The 17,957-nt window shown below is 56.8% G+C and overlaps 1 protein-coding gene across 35 annotated transcripts; it reads right to left on the reverse strand.

Moving 5' to 3' along the window:
• Positions 1–1,489: 1,489 nt before the first annotated feature.
• CELF3 (CUGBP Elav-like family member 3) lies at positions 1,490–12,958 on the reverse strand. 35 transcript variants are annotated; one of them, XM_060087569.1, is made up of 13 exons: positions 12,814–12,958; positions 11,500–11,582; positions 6,345–6,393; positions 5,785–5,910; positions 5,568–5,647; positions 4,379–4,519; positions 4,037–4,178; positions 3,641–3,790; positions 3,159–3,224; positions 2,793–2,854; positions 2,720–2,738; positions 2,404–2,487; positions 1,490–1,617 (listed from the first exon to the last, which is right to left on the reverse strand). In XM_060087569.1, exons 1-13 carry the CDS (start codon positions 12,956–12,958, stop codon positions 1,490–1,492), a joined length of 1,275 nt encoding a protein of 424 aa, XP_059943552.1. The 35 variants fall into 35 exon arrangements, with proteins under 35 accessions (XP_059943552.1, XP_059943519.1, XP_059943419.1 ...); XM_060087536.1 differs by having other exon boundaries at positions 3,144–3,224; XM_060087436.1 differs by having other exon boundaries at positions 2,344–2,487; positions 3,144–3,224.
• Positions 12,959–17,957: the final 4,999 nt, after the last annotated feature.

Here is a 17,957-nt window from a genome sequence, read left to right on the forward strand (position 1 = left end):
AGGGATGGAGGAGACGGGAGGGAGGGGCGAATGACACAAGAAACCAAAGGATATTAGGAAGGAAATACTCAAACAGCCCGTGAGGAAAGGAACGTGGAAGATAACGGAGACAGGGACTAGAGGAGGAGGGGCAAAGAAATGAGACAACAAACAGGCAGGCAGAGGTGACGCAGAGAAAGGAGGAGGGTGCAGTGTCGGGACGGACACCTGGAAAAAGAGCAAGGGGGCATCCGCAAAAGGACGGCAGAGCAGGCCGGGGTGGAACCAGGGCTGGACTTAGGGCTGGAGTCTCGTGGGGGCGAGCGAGACCCCCCCCAGCCCCTAGGGGGCGCTCTCATTCCTTTTTGGAAAGGAACAAAGAAAGCGAGAGAGAAATGCACGGAACACAGACCACAGTCACCAACCACTGTTGACCAAGCACATCCCGCGAGCTGCCCCCGGCCCTGACTCTGGGCTGGGGGGCGCTTCCCTCCGCGGCCCCCTCCCCAAATAACAAACAATCGGCTCCAAAGACAACACGCTCGTTCCATGCAACTTACAGGGGCCCGGAGCAGGGGTCCGGGGATGGGGGCTTCGGCCGACAATGGACACGGGCCCTGGGCTGGGGGGCCCCCAGGGTGGGAGGAGTTAAGCAGCCAGGATTGGGGGGAAAGGGGGAAAAACAGAAAATGTGGGTATTGTTCTTGGGTTGTTTCTTTTTTCAGGGGTTTGGTCCAAAGGAGATTAAACAACACAAAAGTAATGAAAGCTCACAGCTCTGTGGCCATGAGGTTGGCGGGTGGCGGGCAGTGGGGAGGAGGGGAATTGTTAAGTGAAATTCACAGGCAGTCCAGCATTCCAGCTGCCTCCACCTGAACCAAAGCTGCTCCCCAGAGCCCTGACACTCGGACTCACCCCAGTCTGTTCTGTGTACTCTCCCCTGTCCTGTGGGTCTACTGCCACATGAGGGAAATCACCTGGGGTCCAGGGCACCGGGACCTGATGTCCCCACTTCTCAGGACAACAGATATTCTAGGAGCCGGTGATTCTAGGACCCTCCAGTACCCTAAACCAGCCCCCTATTCCCCAAACCCTACTCCCCTAATTCTACTCCAACCTAAAGGAAAACCAGAAAAAGAGACACACAGGACACATGGACACTGACCAGACAAACGAGACCAGATATTGGGGAGGTTCTAGGGAGTGGACACAGACGTATACAGACCTGGCTCTCTCTGGGGTCACAGTGTGAGGGTGTGTGCACACGCGTGTGTGTGTGCATGTGTGTGTGTGTGAGAGAGAGCGAGAGAAAGTGAAAGAGAGAGACTTGGGTGACTGAAAAACAGCTGAGGAAGCTGCTCCAGATCCCTGCCTCAAGTGCCCAGAGTCAGGGGTGGGCATCCCTGAGGGTGGTGGGAGAGGGGGTGGGGACAGTCCAAGTGAGGGCCCTGGCTGCCATGTGAAGGGGCTGGAGAGGTCACAAGACGGGAGGGGGACCCACCTGGGGCCCTCAGTAGGGCCGGTTGGCATCCTTAGGCCGCTTTAGCTGGACTTTGAGGCGCTTCATGCCAATCTGGAAACCGTTCATGGCCTGGATGGCAGCCTGGGCACTGGCCGGATTGTCGAAACTCACAAAGCCTGAGGTGAGAGGGGCATAAGGCCTGGCCCAGCACCAACCCCCCCACCCCCCCGCCCTGCCCCACTGTCCTGTGCTTAGGCCGAGGCCTGCTCTTTGCTTTCCCGTCACCACCCTACTTCCTCCAGGTCTCCCAAATGCCCGGAAAACTGCCCAGCACACAGGAGGCTTTCGGTAAGTAGTTGTTGGTTGACAGGCTGAGTGAATGAGTCCAGTCCGGCCTCTCACACACCCTGGGACATTCCTTTCAGCATTCTTTGAGGGGTGGCAGCCCCTTCCTTGGCCTGGATAGCTCAGAACCTGCCTTTGGAAACCTCCACTCCAGACCCTAAATGACTTCTGAAGCCCAGAGGACAAGCACGTCACCTTTCTCCCCTGAAGCAGCCTATCGAAGAGTGAAGGCAGCTAAACCCTGCTCCCTAAGCCTTCCTTTTGACAACTGAACTTCCCCAGTTCCCGAGCCTCTTCCAATCCTCACAGAGCATGGATCTGACCAGTTCTTAAGGAGAAAAGATGTGGTTTTCTGGAGGAAGAGATGGGCCTGGGCAGCAGCTGGTATGGGATGTCAGGAGTGTAAAAACTGGTCCCTTCAGACTCTTGGACAATCTGGATTTCAACTACTGGGTCCATTGCAACCATAAGTGCCTGCAAATGCATCAGATCTTGACCTCATCTGGAGTTTGGCCAAAATGTGCTATATTTTATCTTTTAGATCATCATATTCTTACCAAAACACTTGCTCTGATTGGTGGCCCGGTCAACAAAGACTTTGGCTGAGATGACGTGGCCAAAGGGGACAAACATCTGGAGGATCTCTGAGTCAGTGAACTCCTGGGGCAGGTGGTAGATGAAGATGTTGCAGCCATCAGGGCCTGGGTGGCAGCGGAGACAGAAGGAAGAGCTCAGTGACTGGGAAACAGACTCAAGGTGCAGGGGGCTGGGGAAGGCAGCCCCCAACATGTAGGCCAGGGCGCCAGCCACCTCACCTGCCCCCCTCCCCCCAGTTTCATCCCCACACATGGGGCCAGAGCTGGCCTTGGAGCCCACGGCAAGGGCATCCCAGCCCTGAACGCTCTTGGCTGGGACTCCCCGCCCAGGCCGCACCTTCCCGTTGCTGTTGCTGCTGCTGCTGCTGCTGCTGTTGCTGCTGCTGGGGGGGAGGCGGAGGCTGCTGGGCCACCAGGGCAGGAGGCTGTGGGAACGCGGGCGCCACCAGGCTGTAGGCTGCCGGGTAGGCTGCTGCGGGGGGGAGGACAGAGAGAGCTAATGGGGTTCCTGAGAGGCCCCTGCCCCACCTAGCCCTCCCAGCCACCCCAGTCGCCCTCTCCCTCGCCCAGGCCGACGGAGTGGACAGGGCCGAGAGGTGTCACAGGGGGAGCTGCCTCACACCGTGCCCGTAAAGGCGTGTCCTCACAGGTATGGCCTGCTAGGAAGTCTGACGGAGTGGCTGGCAGCCAGCACGAAGCCCAGACCCAACTTCTAGGCCTCTTTTGCTCTTACCAACCCTTCCACCCAGACCGGGGCCCGCGCTGGGGCTCCTCACCTGTATAGTGCTGCATCCCCGCGTAGGCCTGCTGCAGGGGGTCCACGGGGGCCGCGGGGCTCTGGGCTGGGGAGAGCAGTACTGACCGTGAGGGTGGGGCTGGGACGCTGCTGGGAGCCCCACCAGTGCCTCTTGGAGCAGAGGCCAGGCAGGTGGGGAGGAGAGCCTCATGGGAGAGCATGGGATGTGAAATGAGAGGGTGGAAATACACAGAGCCGTAGGGAGAGGGGAGAGCCTGGCGTTAGCAAGACTTGAGTCTGTGACCGGCTGTGCAACCCTGGACGAACTCACTTCGCCTCTCTGTGCCTCAGCTTCCCTGGCTGAGACCGGGAAGGAACATCCCTGCCCAGGGTGACAGAGCGGGAGAAAGCGCCGTTATCACCCTACAGCCTGGAGAGGGAAGGTGTGTCATGCCTGCGGGCAGTGAGAGCCATAGCTGGGGTGGTTGCTGGGGAGAGGGGTGGGTAGGCAGAGAACCCCACCTGGGTAGGGGTGAACCCCGTTGGGATACAGAGCATCAGGGGCAGGCTGCCCAGTGGGCTGGGTGGGCACCGGGCTGTAGCCGTTGACGCCCAGGGCAGCAGGGATTGCAGAGACGGGCGTGGCAGCGATGGCAGGAGGGGTGCTGGTTCCTGGGGAAGAGAAAGCGACAGAGACAGAACAGGGAAGCAGACACACACATACACACAAGTGCGGAGAAGCGGTCAACAAGTCTGAGGGCAGAGGGGAGGAAGCAGGCTACTCGCTGACCCCTGAACCCCTCCCAGCCCCCATGGCTTCCCTCAGTGATGCCCTGTGCCCCCCTCCCCTCCCCCACCACGTGGTAGCTCCCCTGACCTGCCCCACTCACACCCAGCCCAGCCGTGCCTGGACCTTACCTGAGGATGGGGTGATGGGGGTGGCGATGAGGCCATTGGCGTTGATGGCGGCCATGTGCTGCATCTGCACGGCAGCCATGGTGGCCATGGGGCTGAGGTAGGCACTGTGAGCCGCTACCAGGGCCGCCTGCTGCTGCATCAGCTGGGGACAGGGGAAGAGGGGAGAGTGGGGCCAGCCCCCCCCCGCACCCTGGCCTGGCTCCCCTCCAACCCTGGGCCTGGGCATTGGTGGGGGAGGGGGGCAGGACGCTGGAGAGCGTGGGGATGGGCCCGGCCCAGCACGGGGAGGAGGGGTTGGGGGCCGTGAGGGCAGGGCGGGGGGCGGCGGGCAGTGCTCACGGCCTGGGTGTAGGCGCTGTAGGCTCCAAACTGGAGGGCGATGGGGCTGAACATGCCCAGCTGGGTGGCCACCTGCTGCATTCGGCGGAGACCTCGCTCCTTCTCCGTGTCAGCAAACTTCACCACCAGGCTGGACGAGGCACCCTGGGCACCGGCCCCCCATGTGGTCAGAGGGACAGAGTCGGGGTCTCTCTTCCCCAGAGCCCTCAGGACCTGGCCTCAGCTCCACCACGCATGGCTTGGCCTCTTTGGGAGGGCAGCCATCATTGTGCCTATGTCAAAGCGGGGAGACTTTCATCCCACCTTCCCCCTGTGTCAGACTGTGCAAAAGACTAAAAAACGTAGAGGAATGTGCTGGGAAAGGAAAAGGGCTCCCAGAATGCAAAGGGCAGTCCTGGCTTCTCCATGAAGATTCTGAGCCGGAAGTCCTCCCCAGGGTGGATCAGCCACAGCAAACGTTTAACCTGAAGCTCGTCTTGCCTGGTAGCTACCCCACCCCCTTACCTCACCCCATGCTCCCCCATCCCAGTCCTCACGGTGTGCTCAGGGATGCAGCCTCAAAGTTTCATACCAGCCTATGCCAAATAAAAACCAGCCTGGAACATTTGCAAGGACTGTTGTAGAATCCTAGGGTCTGGAACGCAGTTCTCTATCTGATGCTGCATCCTCTCGCCCAGCTCCCTGCTAAGTGCTTGCCCAGCCTCTGCTGGAGAACCTCGAGTTATAGGAAGCTCACCTCCTTGGGAGCCAGCTAGTTCCTTTTAAGAGGTTTGTTCTGCTGGGGGAGCCCTCTGCGGGATCAGTCAGCTGACCCACTGCTAATGTGTGGGGCAGCAGGATGAATGTGCAGAGGGCACGCGGGGCCTCTAAGCAAGTGTCCCAGTGCCCAGCCAGTGAGGTGGGGGGGAGGTATATGGGAAGGAGGGAGAAGAGGTGAGAAGTGACCAGGGCTGAGGGCTGGAGGAGGCAGGAGAGGAGGGGCTGGGAGATGTTATTGGAAAGGGGAAGCTGTCCCTAAGAGGTTTGATTCTTCTGCCAGAAAATTCTTTTTGAATAATAGTCGTTCAGTAATAGGCAGTCCATTCTGGATAGTAAAGACCCTATCCAGAACGGACTGCGCCCTCTGAGCCAGGGTCTGGAGTGGGCCCAGCCAGGCTGGAAGAGGCCTGAGGGCTGGGGCAACGGAACTCACCGGCAGGGTCCGGCTGCTGTGAAGGGTGTTGATGGCTGCCTGGGCCTCAGCGTGGGTCTGGAACTTCACGAAGGCACAGCCTGGAGAGTTCAAGAGGGAGGAGGAAGGGGTGAGTGCCCACCCTTGAGGGCCCCTGCAGTCCCCATTGCCCACGGAACCAGTGGGGGAGGGGCAGGAAGGCGGAGTGCCCGGCGGGGAAGGGGTATCGGTGGGCTACCTTTGCTGGTGCCGTCTGGGCCCCGGAGCACAGTGCACTCGTCTATGGTCCCGAAAGGCTCGAACATCTTCCGGACATCCTCATCTGTCTGCTGCTTCCCTAGCATCCCCACAAAGAGCTTCCGGTCTTCTGGCGGGTAGGGCACAGGAGGAGGGGCAGGTTCAGGGCCTCCAGGCTGCTTTCCCAGCCCTGCTCCAGCTTGGGACAGGCAGAGACCCCTCCCCTTCGCCTTCAGCTCTTCCCTGGAACTCCCCTCACCCCGGACCGATGGCTCTAGGGCGTGAAAGAAGGGATGGTTGGGGGATGGGCTGCAGATACATAGACTGGGCATCCCAGTTCTGAAGGACTGACTTGCACTCCACTCTGGGCCTCAGTTTTGCCGTCTCTGCAATGGGCTGGATCACATCCCCTCTGGCCACCCTGACTCCTATGCCCACCTTGGCTGGGAACCCTTCAGAATTCTCAGACTTTCTTCCTCAGAAAGTCTGCCCCTCAGCTACTCCAAGTTCTAGGCCTGCGGATTGAGGGAGAAGGATTGAGTCCCAAGGTACAGAACCTACCTCCTCGGCTCTCGCTGTCGGCTGGCTTGACCTGGATCGGCCTGTTCATCTAAAGGAAAAGAAGAGAAAGCAACTGCTGGGGACCTCCTCTGACCACCCCAGGAGGCCTCCCCAGGCCAGGACCTGTGGAGAGGCTAGAGGGAGTAAGCCCCAGGCCCAGCCCTCTAAAGTGCTGATGGGAAGGGAGGGATGGGGCTTAATCTTGTTTAGGATTAGGACCTGAGGGGATTAGAGTTAGTGGAAGGAGAGGATGTAGAGGAGGATGCTCCTGGGGCACGACTCTAAGCTCAGGTAGGGCCCCAGATGATTTGGCCAGGGAGAGGTGCTGCTCTCCTTAGGGGGAGAGTGGGGCTGCCCATAGGACCCGGGTCCTGAGTTAGAGCCCAACCAAGGGCTGTTCAGCAAAAGCTGCCTCAGTTCTACAAAGTAGGAGCAACAGAGGCCACCCCCTCAAGCAGCCCCAAGGAAGACTCTAGACTGAGGGAGACCCCACAGATGCCCCGACTTCCTTCTGACCCCTAGAGGTGTGTTTGCCTCTCTTTCTGCCCCCCTACACCCCTTGACCCCAGGGGGAAGGCACTCGGGCAGCACAAAGGGAGCAGATGCCCAGTCTCCGTGGCAACGGGAGAATGCGCGCCATGGCAACCGCCCACTCAGCCTGATTTATCCGTCCCCGTCGCCCTGGCGACCATGGTGACGTCATCACTTCTGCTGCTCCACACACCCCGGAGGAGTGGGGAGCGGGGTGGGAACAGGGTATGCTGGGGGTGGAGGATTTGGTGGGGGCTGGGAGGTGGGGGAGGGGCCCAGGAGAGCTTCCTGATTCTGGAGGGAGGCGCTGAGCAGGCCCTGCAGGGGCCATACTGTCCAAGCTCCTGCCTTCCTCCTCCAGATCAAATCCTTGATGTCTCACCGCCAAGACAGCTCTAAAGGAGGAAATGCCGTCCTGTGCTCTTTCGCGATTCTCCGGGTACCCGGAAGTCCTCCTGAGCTCTACCCTCTCCCTACTCCTGCAGCATCTCCCTTTGTTCAGCCTCCAGTGGAAATGCAGACAGTTCCCCACTCCATGTTCCTGCCTGGTAAGAGGACTTGGGAATGACTCCCGCAGGTTGATTTCCTTAACCAGTGTGGGGAGCATCTTAGGAACTGGAGAGGGAGGGAAGGACTCAGTATTTCACATCTGAAAATATTTTGCTGTTGAAGACTTTGACCACGGGGGCCACACCTGGCCACCCCACTCATCTGATGGTGGGGCAGCCCCAGTTCTAGTGACCAAAAAACTAAGTAAACAGAAGAAACCATTCATCCACATTCTGAGGGTGGGGCAAAAGTTACCCTGAGGAAAGGCACTGGACTTCGAGGACTGGCTCTGCTACTCACTGGCTGGGTGACCTTGGACAAGTCATTTCTCTCCTCTAGGCCTCAGCTTCCTCATCTGTAAAATGGGCTGGATCAGGCGATCTAGAGTCAGGTTCCCCTCAGCTCTAGTATTCTAGCCTTGAGGTCTTGTGTGTCACCACTTAACACAGAGAAGTGCAGAAATGATAGTTGCCCCTGCCCCTTCTCACACTGCACCCTGTTCCCAGGTGTCACGCCATGCCAGTCAGTCTGGCTGGACTCTGCAGGTGAGGTATTTTCAGCCCGGATCAAATCTAGGCCCCGCCTCAACCAATACTTCCTCCTTGTCCACCCCTCCCCCCCAGTCTCTGGATCTGAGAGCAGCTGGGGGTGGGGGTGGTGGAGGGGGAACAGTCACACAAATCCTCCGGCCAATCTGCCCCAGCTTTATCCCCCACCAATCTGGGATTATCCCATCGGAGGTTCAATCTCCTCAGTAGCTCGTGTGAGTTTGTGTGTGTGAGTTTGTGTGTGTGTAGCAAGGGGTGGGGGTCAGACACTCAGGACTCTTGGTCTTTCACTCCCCTTTTCTCCCGTACTCCGGTCAGAGCCATCAGGAAGTCCTCTCACAGGCAGGTCAGCAGCCAGACCCCCAGCTCCCACTACAGGAGAGGTAGGATCAGAACTGGAGTCACAGCTTCGGGGAATTCTTATGCTTGGCACTAACCCCCTCCCAACAGGCCCCTGGGGATTTGCTGCTCTAGTTGGAGATGGGGAACCTGGGATCCAGAGAGAAAGGATGGTGTTCCCTCCCTGCAAGGCTCCCAGGCACAAAAATAGCATATCAATAAATATCCACAGCTGATATGGATTCGCACAAAAACACACACAAGTGCACAGACCACAGCACAGACCACGTTGACGGAAGGCTCTCCCCACTCCATCATAGACAGACTCCTCCCTCAGTGGCCCCCAGTGCCCTGTTCCCAGCCTCTCCTTCTTGGCCTGGCACTTCCTGTGGGAAGCTCAGCCTTTGTTAGCTCAGCTCGGGCACACCTGCCCCCTCCCCTGAGTCCAGCTGGGCCCTGTTTACCGGGCAACCTGGCGCCCGGCGCCTCTCTTCCTTAGCTACCACCCGCCAGGTGATAAGCCCTCTCCAGGGCCTCCCAAAGAAGAAGGGGCTATTTATACTCCTACCAAGTATCCCTGAGACCCCTACCAACATGGTCACTTGTAAGTAAGTCCCTCTCACCAATAGCTAAGACCCCGCTTCCAAGAAGAGCTCTCCATGCCCACAGATCTAATTTTCCTGAGGGCACAGGCCTGGTGTCCTGCCACTCCCGACTCCAGACTTGCGCCCGGTGTCCCAGACCACACACAGGTCCTCTCCATGGAGCCAGAATCCACCTGCCCAACGGCAAGATGACGGGGAGGACCTGTGTCCCCAGAGTGGGATTTTGGCCCAAGTAGAGGGGGAAGCACAGGCCAGACAGAAGGAGTCCTTCACACCAGCACCTCCAGGAGGTCACACCCTGCTCCTAGGAAGAATCCAGGGACCTGTGACAGAGCCTCTCCTGGGAACTCTTAGGGGAGAGAGAAGGAAATGAGGTTCCATGGCCATAGGCCCAGTTCCCATTCTTTCTCTCTGCAGCCTGAAGCATCACTCAAATATGGTGGCACCTTCCAGATTCTGAGCTGACAAAGACGGGGAGAAAGGAGAGCGGGTAAATGCCCCCATTAAAGAAAGAACCTGCAGTCAGAGGGCATGGAGACTAGATAGCAGGAACTTCCCAACACAGTTGTGCAAGAGCTGGCACGCTGGACACACACACACACTCACACTCAATGACTGTCTGAGGGGAAACACTGCTGCCAGAAAGGCAGGTGGCTGAGAAAAGACCTGGGGGCACAAAGGGTCAGGCAGAGCTTGGTTATAGACATCTGCTCCCCCAAACCCCCAGCACGGGGGGCCCCTTGGAGGATAGAAGCCCTCATTTCCTACTAAAGGCTCTGTCAGGTGCCTCTGGAGTCTGACCCCTGGGGCAAGGGCCAAAGTGGAGGACTCAGCCTCACCTGGGAGCTTGGGGCAGGGCTCGACAATGATTAACTGGGGCTCCCTTCTCACACGCCTCCCACCCTGGGCCTTATTACCTCAAGAAGAGGAGGCAGCGCCTTTCCACACCCAGGGCGTAGCCCTGCCTGAACCACACAGGCAGCTGGAGGGGGACAGGGGCAGGGCAGAAGCCCCCAGCTGGCACAGATGGCCCTGGGGCTCCTGCGCACCCGGCGCCGTCTCTCTCACCCATGTCCCCACTGCAGTACCCCTGCTTTCTACCTTCTCCCTTGTCCCCCTCTGGTTTCCGCAGGGGCTCTGAGAGATAGGAGACAACAGAAAAAGACAGAGAAACGGCAATGGAAATGAAAACTGTTGATTTCCCCAGAGGAAAGAGAGAGGAGAGTTGTGAGGTCATGTGATGGGAACCGGGCTTCCCAGGGATTCATGTGCGCGCACACACACACACACACACACACACACACATGCTTCTTAGAGCCCGAGCCTGCTCACACATACACAGATCCTTAACTCTGTGGGTGATGGCTGTTCTGGGCTACCTTGCCCCCGACTGGGATAAGATAGTGGGGTGAAGGTGGGGAGCTGTCAGCAGATCTGCTTTCCTAGTGGTATTTAGGGTTGAGGGCCACAGAGGGTCACAGAACCATGGAGGGTGTGAAGTTGGGAGTGGTGGAGACAGCTCTAATTTTCCTAGATACCCCCCACCGCCTTTCCCATCTGTTTTGTCTATTTCTCTCCCAGGAAGAGCTGGAGGATCCGGCTCCATCTCCATTCCCACAGAGGGAAGGAGTCGATGTGACAGGTGTATCTCCAGCACTCAGACTGTGTTTAGCAAATGTTGGCTGGAGGGAAGGGTGGAGTTAGCTCTCAAGAGGTACTTTCCAGAGAAGAAAACAGAAGCCGATAGATACAGAAAGGGAATGGCACACCCTTTCCCCACAGGAAGGGTAACTGGGGGGCAGTCTGAGATTCTTTATTCCTGTCCGTGCCAGCCCAGGCCTGGGATGAGCTGCAAGGCTGCCTGGGAAGAAGACAAAGAGCTCTGACCTTGCAGGAGGGAGGCCACGTCAGAGGCACCCCTTGCCTCCCTGGGCACACTTGGTGGGGTCAGGCCTGATCTTCCACACTGATGGCTGCCCCTGCCCTTGTCTGCTGCCTGCAGCCCCCCTCCACAGGGCTTACTCCCAGCCCAGGCCCACCAGGCCCTGACCACCCTGATGCCCTGTGGCACTGTTCCCGGTGCTTTTCTTGGGAGACGCGAGGTGAGCCTGTTCGACCTCAGAAGTCAGCACAGAGATGCCAGGCGGGCAGGCACCAGCTGCCCATCTCGGGCCGCAGGCACCCCTCCCCCATTTCACAGCCAGATTTCCTCCCCAGAGCCAGAAAGGGTGCCTGAGTGCCTCCTGCTTGCTCGGCCCTACACTTGGTGTCCAAAGTCTTCTCCCCATGCCTCCCAACCAGCTAAGTCCCTCCTCTAAGTGCTGCCCCGGGGGCAGGTTGGGAAGTGGGGAAAGGGCTACCTCTGCTCTTTGCAAGGGTTATATCTACTCTGCTCATCGCTGTTTTCCTTCTCTCTTGGTGAGAAGAAATGCGTGCATCTTCAGCAAGGAGGAGGGGTGCTACAAGGAGGTAGGGGCTTCCCGGTGATGAGAGGAGGTGGAAAATACACTCAGTGTCTTGGGAAGGTGGTGCCCCTTCTAAGGCCCTTCTCAGCCCCCTGGCCTTGAAAAGGCCGGGACTCACCCCTGGAAGCGTCTTCTGTTCGTGCAGGGCGCTCTGGGCCTTCAGGGCTGAATCGCGGGCACAGTATGTCAGGAAGGCACATCCTGAGGAGGGGCAGGGGCAGAGAGACCGGGTCGGGGTGAGTCCCCGGTCTCCCCTCCCTAAAAGGCCCCCTACCCCCCACGCAACTGAGGACTGGGAAGCTTGTCCCTTCTTGCCACCTTCTGCCTGCTGGGGCGGGGAGGAGTCTGAGAGGGGGTGCACATTCTTCCCCGGAGTCTCTGGGCTGATGAGCACAGGGGCAGAGACCCCGAGACCAGGAGGCTTACATGGTGGGGTGATGGAAGAGGGAGAACGCCTGGGCTGTGGGAGCTGGGGCTTTGTGTGGGGGGAGGAGAAGGGGCATGTGATCTCCAGACAAGTACGTGTAGTGTGGTTTTCTCTCTTCCTTAGCTGGTCTCCTTTCCCCTTTCTCCTTTGCCTCCACCTCCCTCCATCTTGGTCATCGTCAGCCCTCTCCTCTCCCATTTTCCCTATTTCCTCCTCTCTCTCCGGCTCCATGGGAGGCAGGTGGAGGGTGGAGAGCTGACTAGAGAAGGAAAGGGAAGAGTGGGGAGCCGGAGTCCCTGGGCCGGTGGAGGGGGAGGCAGCGCGGCCCCTCTGACTCCCAGTGTCTGGGGCTCTCCAAGGCCTGACCCCAGGCCTGACCCTGCTTAGCTGCACAGCCCTTTGGCCTGAGGCACATCCTCTTTCACCCCCAGCTCCCTTAACTTTCGAGTCCCTACGCTTCCCAGATCTTTACCAATCTCTGTCCTACACTGTTTCCCAGGTCCCCCTCTTTAGTTCTGGAGCTGCCCTGCCCACTCCACGAACATCCACTCTTTCCAGGTTGAGCACCTGACCCTGTGTCCCGACTCCCATCCCAATAGTATCTGAGGCTACTAAGACGCTCATTCTTGTGCGTGCTGCCCCCCTCCACACACACACCCCTGCCCAGCTCCTTATCTCTCAAACCAGCTCTCTCGTTCCTCCATCCTTCCTTGAGTTCATCCACATCATCCCCCTCAACTTTGGGGTCCACATCTCTGCAGCCACCTTGACAACTCTTCCCCCAGAGAGGCTCTCCTTGGTCCTCCACCTGGGGTCCCCTGGTCACCCTAGCTGAGTTCTCTTCTAGCTCCTCCATCCACACTCCCCAGCCCGTGAACTCTTTTCCTTCCAGATCAGCCTTCTCCAGCCACTCCATCCCTCCAGCCTGGCTTCCCCACCTCCTCCCAGCCTCCCAACCTCCCAGCCCACTCCCTGAAGCCTCTCCAGCCTGGCCTGACCCCTCACCCTTGTGCAGCCCGGTGTACTTGTCCTTGATGACAGTCAGCTCGAAGATCCGACCAAACTGTTCGAAGATGGGTTTCAGGTCCTTTTCCTCCAGATGCCTCGGTATCTGCCCCACAAACAGCTTGATGGCATCCGGTTCCTTCATTGGGGCGGCCCAGGAGAAGGGGCCGAGGGGAGCAGGGAGAGGCCCGAAGGCCAGGGGGAGCTGCCCAGCAAGGAGGCAAGTGGCCGGGGCTGGCTTTCCCTTTGGCCTCAACCACAGTGCTGAGCGGAGGGGCCGCTCTTCACACAAAGGAGGCCCAGGGAGTTGAGGGCTAGGGGTCAGGGGTCTAGGCAGACACTGTCATGCCACCAGGGGGCATAGCCCAAGCAAACGATCTTCCTCCCAGAGGTCTGGCAGATATCCCAGGATGGGGGGCAGTGTGGCCAAGACCTGGAGGGTTAGGGTGGTAGCAGGGGCGCTGGGAACTAGGGGTTCAGATTAGAGCTGGATGTGGAGGAAAGGGCCTGAGGAGGGTGATGGGGTTGCAGGCTGAGGGGTTAGGGTCCTGGTATGGTTGCCAGCAGCGTTGGGGGGGGGGCACTCCTGATGTGGGGCAGGTGGAGCTCTCGTTGGCTTCCCTGGGAGGACACCTCCCCTGTGGCTGATCCTTCTGCTGGGTCCGAAGATCCCTGATGCCAGATGCTTGATCTCTGATGGCGGCAGGGCGCCGGGGGTCCCTTTGGCCCCGCCGCCTCCCTTCAGGTCCTCCCCTCAGCCCCCCTCCCACCCCCACCCCAGTCCCCGGGCCTGGGCTGCTGCTGGCTGCTCCCGCCGCTGGGGCTGCCTGCTTTCCCGGTCACCTGGGTCCCGGAGCTCTGCTCTCCGGCCGCGCTCTCCTCAACAAAAACCTCCCCCCTCCCCACCCCCCTCCCCACTCCCACCTCCTTTCCCCTGACATCAGTGATGTCAGTCTCAGGGGTGGAAGACAAATTCTCTACCCTGGAGAGGGACGCACAATCCAGACAAGAGCCACGCCCTCTTTCTATCTCCTTCCTCCCTGACTCCCTTCCCACCCCCAGAAGAGCAGCTGGGCCTGTTGATAATAACCCTTCCCCCATCTTACTCCCTAATCACGAGTTGGGCAAGGCACTAAGATGGAGAATTTATAGAGGAGCCCTAAGGTGGGGTCCATTGTTCCGGGGGCTGGAGCTGTCCCCGGTGCTGGAAGAGAAGAACCCAGGAGAGGGGAGCAGGGGGGAGGAAGAGAGAGGAACTGGCATCTGGGGAGACTGAGAGTGGGGAGCCAAGGGAAGAAAACAGGGAAAAGAAGATGGCATAGAGACGGCTGGGCAGGTTAGGGGCGGGTGGCGAGAAGGGTGTAGCTGGGGAGAGAAGCAGGTCGCAGAGCCTGGGGGGAAAGGCAGAAGGGAACCAGAGAGAAAGATGGAAAGGGGGCTGTGGAAGAGAGAGCAGGGTGAGATGAGTGCAGAGAGGGAACTGTGTTTTCCAGAAAGGGAACCAAGAAAAACTCGATCTTGCTGGCATTTGCCGACGCCCCCTTCTCGCGCTCTGGGGCGTTTGTGTGTATAAGTGCGTGGGCAGGGAGGCAGCAGCGGTGTCAGCGGGAGCTCGCACTTGGAAGCTGTTTGAAGACCAGGACACTGTTTAATTCAGCTTTTACTGTTCACAGTGTCTAGCACAGTGTCTTGTTCACACGTAGTAGGAGCTTAACAAATATTTCTCGAATAAGTAGTCAATGCCAAGAACCTCTGATGAGAGTAGATTCCTGATTCCTTCAGTGGGCAGAATCACAGCTGGCAAGCTCCCCTTTAGGGCAAAGGAAACCCCAAAATTCCTTCCTTCTGCTTCTCCCCTCCCCCCCCCCCACCCCAGTTATGTTCCCTGACTAGGACTCTCTAATTGAGTCAGGTAACAAAGAGGGATGGGGGAAGCATATTTGGGGGCCATTACGCCCCTAAACAGTTAAACTTCTATAGATGATCGGTTTGCCCTGTGATGTCGAGGGAGCTTGACCCCTCTGTACATTGGGCTCACTCACAGCTCCCCCTCAATGCAGGGAGTATCTGCTGACATCAAACCTCCTGGACGGGGCAGCCCTTGCCTGCCACCAGGTGCTCACCGACCTGGGCTCACAGCTTTTGTGGAACTCCTTGCCTCCTGTCACCCCTTCTTCACCCCAGAATGGGGCTGATGTCTCCACGGTGGTGCTGGTGTCTCTGAAATCTGTCCCACCTGAATCCCAGCAGCCCTGCCTCAGCTCTCTGGACAGGCAGGCTTTTCTTCTGGAAGGGAATTAATAATACTATCTGTCACTTAGATGGCTCTTACGGTGTTGGTCCGTGTCATAGGCATTGTTTAAGTGCTTTATATTTACTAACTTGTTTAACCCTCAGCACCACCCTATGATGTAGTTTCTATTGTTATCTTCGAGTAAACATGAGGAAATCAGGCACAGAGAGATTAAGTGACTTGCCTAAGGTCACACACTGGAAAGAGGTATAGCTGAGAGTGGAGCCCGGACAGTGTGGTTCCAAGTCCATGCGTTTAACTTCCCTGTCAAATCTCCTCTTGGGAATGGGGGCAGTGGTTGAGCCTGGCCTTTCTCCCTCTTGTTTCTTCATTTGAGCCCTGGGTGAGAGCTATCCTTCCTTCTACTGCTTGATTCTCCATTCACCACCATCCATCCTTCCCCTAGCATCATTGCTGTGGCCTGAAGCCACATTCTGACAGGTATGTATGCTTGAGTGTGAGTGTGTGTGTGTGTGTGTGTGTATGTGTAGACACGATTACACTTCATGGTACGGATGTCCAGGTCCTCCCAGTAGGGTCCACTAAATGGGTGGGTAGGGGAGATGGAAGAAGACCCAGTGCAGCGTGGTCAGAATATGCGATGGCAGTGCCAGGGAGTCAAGAGTGCAAATACATCTGGAAAGGAACTTTCCACCCATCTCCCCACCCCCACTGCTCCTTCCGTTGCCTCCTAATCTGATCTTGGTATTTATGGAGATGCTAAACAGATCATGCCCTCTGAGGATGGAGCCTAGGAAGACCCCATGGCCCTGTTGATCTCATTACTCTGTGTCTTGTCAGCAGATCTGCCGCCCTGCTGCTCATTCAGGCTTGGGGCTAATCATATTAATTGAAATATTAAACATTCACAAAAATGAATTATAATGAACTCCCCTCACTCCTGCTCCCAGTCAGCAATCGAGGAGCCAGCTGCGGGCAGCAAAACGCCTCCAATCCTTTGCTTAGTTTGTGGTCCCCAGATGGAAGGCTTCAGTCTGAGAGGAGAGGCGGGCTTTAGGAGAGAAGAGGTGGGAGCTCTCTTCAGGCCCTCCTTGCTGGGCGACTGTGGGCACATCTCTGTTGTCCTTCAGGCTGTAGGGGAGGGAAGTCCTGTGGGGTGAAGACTGGGGGGAATAATGACCCAGAGGTGCACACCGGGGAATTGCTCTCCAGGAGGAGATGAGGCTTCCAACTAGGTTCCTCCAAGGTACTTTCTCTGCCCACCATCCCCAAGCTCACCCTCTTTCTTATTCTCTGCACTCAATGTTAAGATGCCCTACATTAAAAGATTATTGGGCTTCCCTGGTGGCACAGTGGTTGAGAGTCCGCCTGCCGATGCAGGGGACATGGGTTCGTGCCCCGGTCCGGGAAGATCCCACATGCTGCGGAGTGGCTGGGCCCGTGAGCCATGGCCGCTGAGCCTGCGCATCCGGAGCCTGTGCTCTGCAACGGGAGAGGCCACAACAGTGAGAGGCCCGTGTACCGCAAAAAAAAAAAAAAAAGATTATTGACTTTATAAAGAGAGAGCTCACTCCTGGTTTTAGATTCTTAGGAAACAAGACATGCTAAATAGTTGGGGTACTTTTCAGAAAGGTCAAAATGTAGTGATGGTATGTGTGGGCAGAATGGCTAGTCACCAAATACTTGCTGGCCTCATTAATTGAAAACAGAGTGAAGACTTCTGTAGCAGAATCTGTGAGAGTGTACAAAGAATTGATTATATAATCGTCCTTCCCTCAAGTGGCTTCTACCTCAAGTGGAGAGGTAAGAAAGGCCAACACAATTTACAATAGTGAGAACTGAGGTGCTGTTAAAAAAAGAAAAGTAGCGTCTCTCATTTACACATATGTGTATTTGGGGTTTGGGCCATGGGATGTGGTCAGTCAAGAAAGGCTTGACTGATTCTCAAAGCACAAGAAGATCATAGCCTAGCAGAAGGAAGACATTAATTATTTTATGCATGGGGGTGGGGGATGGAGGGAACTGTGCATGTATATGCCTCTGTGTGTGTGTGTGTGTGTGTGTGTGTTTATGTGTGTGTAGATTTGACAGTCCAGACCAGCACCATTTACTGTAATGCAAGCTGTATATATAATTTAAAAATCTCTAGTAGCCACGTTAAAAAAGTGAAAAGAAAAAGTGAAATGACTTTTAATAATATATTTTATTTAACCAGTATATTCAATATATTATTCAACGAGTTTATATGATATATCCAAAATATTCAACAAGTAATCAATGTAAGGATTATTAGAGATATTTACATTTTAAAATACCAAGTCTTCAAAAGCCAGTGAGTGATTTACACTTACAGCTCATCTGACACTTTCAGCAACTTTCAAGTGCTTAATAGCCACAGGTGGCTCGTGGTGACCACATTGGATGGTGCAACTTAGAGGTTCCAACACTAGCTTCTCTGGGGGGTGGAGGGATGGGAAGAGACAGGTCTTGGCCAACAGGAACTATCACCTCTGGTTAACCTCTGCTCCTGCCTAAAAAAATCACTTCTGACAGATGGCAGCTTATCTACCTCTCACTATAACTCTCACTCCTAAAAAACAATCAAAATGATTACTACCCAGATGGGGTTTCTGAGAAGAGGTTTGTAGCCCACTATTTAATCTACCTCTTGAGGTTTTTCTCCTGGCTTGGGAACTGCCAACATTTTCACTTCTTTTCCTCAGTCTTTTTTTTTGGCCACGTTGCACCGCTTGTGGGATCTTACTTCCCTGACCAGGGATTGAACCCAGCCCCAGCAGTGAAAGCACGGAGTGCTAACCACTGGACCGCCAGCGAATTCCCTCCTCAGTCTTTTCTGAGAGGCAGATCGCAGAGAGACCCCCGCCCAGGC

Source organism: Mesoplodon densirostris, chromosome 2, assembly GCF_025265405.1.
Source record: "Mesoplodon densirostris isolate mMesDen1 chromosome 2, mMesDen1 primary haplotype, whole genome shotgun sequence".
NCBI classification, from domain to species: domain Eukaryota; kingdom Metazoa; phylum Chordata; class Mammalia; order Artiodactyla; family Ziphiidae; genus Mesoplodon; species Mesoplodon densirostris.

Coding starts and splice junctions, on each gene's coding strand:
- CELF3 (XM_060087405.1), bottom strand. CDS start 12,958: ATGAAGGAACCGGATGCCATCAAGCTGTTTGTGGGGCAGATACCGAGG. Junction 4,520..5,567: donor ACAGCAGCCGGACCCTGCCG/GTGAGTTCCGTT, acceptor GCCGGTGCCCAG/GGTGCCTCGTCCAGCCTGGT. Junction 3,225..3,640: donor CGGGGTTCACCCCTACCCAG/GTGGGGTTCTCT, acceptor TGCTCTCCCCAG/CCCAGAGCCCCGCGGCCCCC.